Source organism: Phalangium opilio, unplaced genomic scaffold (genome assembly GCF_054372755.1).
Source record: "Phalangium opilio isolate 3A_F unplaced genomic scaffold, DU_Popi_V2 ptg000046l_1, whole genome shotgun sequence".
NCBI lineage: Eukaryota > Metazoa > Arthropoda > Arachnida > Opiliones > Phalangiidae > Phalangium > Phalangium opilio.
The window spans coordinates 1,096,024-1,101,029 of NW_028324169.1; the positions used below are offsets into that span (position 1 = coordinate 1,096,024).

The 5,006-nt window shown below is 40.2% G+C and overlaps 1 protein-coding gene across 1 annotated transcript; it reads left to right on the forward strand.

Moving 5' to 3' along the window:
* Window positions 1-2,460: 2,460 nt before the first annotated feature.
* Window positions 2,461-3,757, forward strand: LOC149674292 (uncharacterized protein F54H12.2-like). The gene is made up of 4 exons (XM_089838640.1): window positions 2,461-2,703; window positions 2,784-2,951; window positions 3,009-3,258; window positions 3,399-3,757. Exons 1-4 carry the CDS (start codon window positions 2,461-2,463, stop codon window positions 3,755-3,757), a joined length of 1,020 nt encoding a protein of 339 aa, XP_089694766.1.
* Window positions 3,758-5,006: the final 1,249 nt, after the last annotated feature.

A 5,006-nucleotide genomic window follows, 5' to 3' on the forward strand; every position in this document is an offset into this window, starting at 1 on the left:
GTAAAAAAGATTCGGCTACCTCTTGCAAATAACCCGTTATCTGCTATCTCCAAATCCCCCACTAAGAAAAAGACTACGTTGAAAAAGATTAAAAAGGTTGGACTGATAGGAGTCCCATGGCTCCCCTACAAAATGTCTCCGAAATCCTAGAAGGAATTTATTTTAATCCATCTCACGAAGCCAGTTATGGAGGGGTTCAAAAGTTATACTTGGCAGCGAAACCCTCGGGGGTCTCCAGACAACAAGTGTTAGATTGGTTAAAGGGTAGGGATTCTTATACTTTACACAAAAAGGTTTTTAGAAAGTTTAAACGTAACAAGGTTATGGTTCACCATATAGACGAGCAATACCAGGCGGATTTAAATGATATGCGAGCCTTAGCTAAATATAACGATGGTTATAATTATATTTTAACAGTGATTGATTGTTTCAGCAGAAAGGCGTGGGCAATACCCATGAAAACAAAAACTGGGGTAGAGATGGTATCCGCATTCGAGTCATTATTTAAAGATACACTAGCATCAAAGTTACAGACGGATAAAGGTACAGAGTTTAAGAATAAGCTTTTTCAGGCCTATTTAAAGGAGAAAGGGGTGGCATTTTTTACCACCGAGAACGACGATATAAAGGCTTGTCTAGTGGAACGCTTTAATCAAACTTTAAAGGGACGTATGTATAGGTACTTTACACACAACAATACCAAGAGATATGTGGATGTATTGTCGGCTTTGGTTCAGGCATATAATAATTCCTTCCACTCAACCATAAAAATTGCTCCCTCCGAGGTTACGGAAACTAACGCACATCAAGTTTTTGACAATATCTACGGAAAATACTTTAAACAGAAAGTCGCGGGTATTAATACGATAGATTTTAAAGTCGGGGACTATGTTAGAATTTCTCGTAACAAGATGGTTTTCGAGAAAGGGTATGAACATAACTTCACAATGGAAGTTTTTAAGATTATTGGGAAAATAGACAGATACAAACCTGTATTCAGATTGGAAGATTTAGATGAACATCCTATAAAAGGCGTGTTTTATGCTAGGGAGCTCCAGTCGATAGATAAACCCATAACGTACAGGATCGAGAAGGTTTTACGTCGACGTACACGAAACAAACAAAGGGAGATTTTTGTAAAGTGGTTGGGATACCCGGAGTCCATGTCTAGTTGGATTTATGCTCAAGATGCAGTTTCCCTTCGACCTAACGCTTCCTAGCAACGCTAGTATGCAAATTTACGAAAATACCACAGCCTGCTACTCTACCAAACTATCAAAATGTATACAATTGGAGGGGGGACATTGGGAGGTTGCTCTAGTTGAGATAATATATCCAGTATCCTTTCATAATGTTAAGGAAGGCGAAGGTTACATGGAGTTAGCGGTTACTGAAATATCTCCTAAAGAACCGACGGTTCATCCTCAAGCTACCGATCCTAGTTCCAGAGCTGTTTTTAAGAATCGTGGTGTAGTGAATTATGTTGATACCGTAGAAAAATCCACCCCCATAGGGGATATATTCACCATACCCGGCGGTTATTATATCAGTTTACCCGTGCTATTGAAACAGCTGTACCGCAGCCTCGAGTCGTGGGAATACGCATCTCGGTTTTCTTTTATCAGCGACCCCCTCACCAATCACGTGGTTGTATTTGTAAGACGAAACACGTCGATAGCCTTTTCCCCGGTCCTATCTAAACTCCTCGGTTATAACGAGGATGTTATGCCCTTTAGTTGCCCTCCCGATCAATCTGAGATAAATTTAAGAAGCGACGTACCCGCCAGATTACATTACTTCATACCGGATCAGCTATTTGTCTATTCCGATATAGTAAGCAATGAACTGGTAGGCGATACGATAGCGCCATTACTTCGTACTGTCGATGTTGAAGATAAACCCCATGGCTCTATAGTCACTAAAACGTTCGATTCACCTCACTATGTTAAAGTTGCTAAACGTTATTTCGAGACGTTAGAAATAGATATAAGAACGAGTTTAGGTCAACCGACGGCATTCGAGTTCGGACAGACAACCTGTAAACTACATTTTAGACCATGCCCAAACCAGACGTCTTAGGTCATCGTTGCGAGTACCGGTCGTATTACCTTGACCAGGTGGGTGGCCAAGTTTCGAGCGTTTTTTCTGGTAGACCACATCAAGAAGGCCACGGGGTAGGGGGCTTGCTCAAGGGCTTGTTTAGATGGGCCAGACCGTTATTAGTTAAAGGTGCTAAATATCTAGGTATTAAAGCCGCTATGACGGGGTATAAAATATTAGGCGATGTAGCCGAGGGACAGAATATAAAATCGGCTGCCAAACGTTGATTTAACGAAACTATGGACAATATCATCAACCCTCAGAAAGGGTCAGGCGTTATAAATTGGCTCAAGTTGAAAAGACTATCAGTTACTCTCAAGGGAGCAAAGAAGAAACCACGCGACATTTTCTCACGATAAAATGCTCTCCGTTCAAGCCCTGAAGAGTGAACTCGATATTTTTGCTTCAACACCTACCCAGACAAGTATAGAACATGGACAATGGACCTGGTATAAACCTCTATCAGCGCTCAATGACAGCTCTACCGTCGAATACCACATCCCCGGAAACGGGGATTATTACATGGATTTAGCCCAAACAATGCATTGCACCCGGTTAAGTGTGACCAAAGATGACGGCGGGATTCTACCGGACGACGCTGTGGTGCTCTCGTAAATAACGCGGCTCACTCCTTATGGCGAAATTGTGAAATCTATTTTGGTTCCACCCTCTTAACGCCGTAGGCAAACAACTACTCACTTCGCGCTTACATCGAATCCTTTCTAAACTATGGACTAGCCGCTAAAAACACGCATTTGTCTTGCGCTGGTTGGGTTAAAGACGAGGCGGGTAAGATGGATGATCTAACCGGCAGCGGTTTCCTTGTCAGAAAGAAAGCCGTCGAAAAATCTGTGGATATTGAATTTTACTGCCCCGTATTTAGCGATGTGTTTAATATACCCGAATAGCTGGTGAATGTTGTGGATATTAAAATGAGCTTCTCGAGAAACAAAGACGAATTTGTGCTGATGTTTAAAGAGACCGCGACCCTCAAGGGTTGCAAAATATTGCTTAAAGAAGATGGGATAAATGTACGCAAGGTTAAACTGGCCCCTAAAATATTATTGGCGCATGAAGCTGCTCTCGCTAGAGGTGCTGCCCAGTATAACTTTACGCGTACCGAGATAAAAACGAAAACTTTGTCAGCGTACACGCAGAGTCAGAGTTTCGACAATATATATCTAGGTGCCCTCCCTACTCGCGTCTAGTTCTAATCGGTCTAGTTTCCAACAAGGCGTTCAAGGGTAGCTACATCCATAACCCCTTTAACTTTAAAAATTACAATTTGAATCATTTAGCTTTGTATGTGGATAACGATCAGATACCTTCTAAAGCCTTAACACCGAATTTTACTAAAAAATTGTTTATGAGAGAGTACCACACCTTGTTTTCAGGGTGTAATATTCACTATAAGGACGACGGTAACGATATATCCCCTTTCGAGTACGCTAACGGGTACACCTTATATGCCTTCGATTTGACCCCTGATATTTCAGCTAGTGATTCCAACTTCTGGAATATTGTTAAACAAGGTCAATTACGATTGGATCTAGGTTTTGCGACCGCCTTACCCGAAGCTGCTGTTTGTATCGTTTACGCCGAGTTTCAAAGCTTGATTCAAGTTGATAAAAATAGAAACGTGATTGTCGATTATTAATGTCAGCAACAAACACAGTTGATTTAAATTACGCCCTATCAAAAACCCAGAGTTTTTTGGGTGTTTTTGCTTCGGATAGGCTACCTCATAAGGTTTCCCAATATCCCATGTCTCTCATCATAAACTTTGACCAGCACAATAGAAGGGGGTCGCACTGGGTTTACATCTATATAGACGCTCTACGTGTCGGTTACTATTTCGATAGCTACGGCTTACCACCATATTTTATACCTAGTGTAAGATTATTTTTATTGGAACATTGTAAGAAATGGTCATATGGAGGGAGACAGCTACAAAGTCTAGATAGTAAAGTTTGCGGTCAACTCAGTTACTTGTATTATACATAGAAGTACGAAGAAAAGTACGAAAAGCTTTTTGGATGGGTTTTCCCGGAGGCAGCGACAAAATGAATCGCGAAGCGCTTCAATAATCATATAATAAGACTGAAAAGGAGTATGAATCATATCTAAAGTGTAACATATTTAAGCAATTTTTTCAAAATAAGGTTTATTTTCAAATTTCGTGGTCATCTTCTGACTCTAGAGCAGGCCTATATTACATTCACTATATCTAGGTTTTCTACGGATAAAACGCCAGCGATAATATGATAAAATAACTTATGTATAAAAAACTTTCAATAAAATTATAATTTCAAGTTTATCACGGCTTAATATTTAATTCTTTACATTTTTGGTTAAATTTTTCGATAAAAAAATGCCCATATGCCAGGGTGCGCACTCCTCCTGGGAGGATATATTTTTTGTTATCACAAGCGGATAACGCCTTTTTGGTTTGGTGAACTGTATGCAGATTGTGTATAGTGCTCACAATCCTTTTCATACTGCACGTCGTTTCTTCTTCACCAAATAAACATTTCCGATAAACAGCATGATGAATTGATCGTTTGACGACGCGGCGACAGATTCCTTTTGCAGTTTTCTTTTCACCGTTTTCGGATAGAATAGAATAAAGCTTAGGTCTTAGCCCTACAAATTCTAATAAGGGCAGAGGTGTTAATATGATTAAGAAAATAGTTTTTTTTTCGGAAATATTACCCTTTATTATCACTCCATCCATCTCATCTTTCATCTTGCCTAGGACCTTCTTATTCACATCGCTGAAAAGAGGGTGTGATTTCGGATAGCCGGAGAAATCAAACAGATCTGCGTGCTCCTTAAAGTCAGCGTACACGTCTAAAGTCTTTATGTCGTACATTAAGCTATCTATGGATTGAAGATAAAGTTAGTGG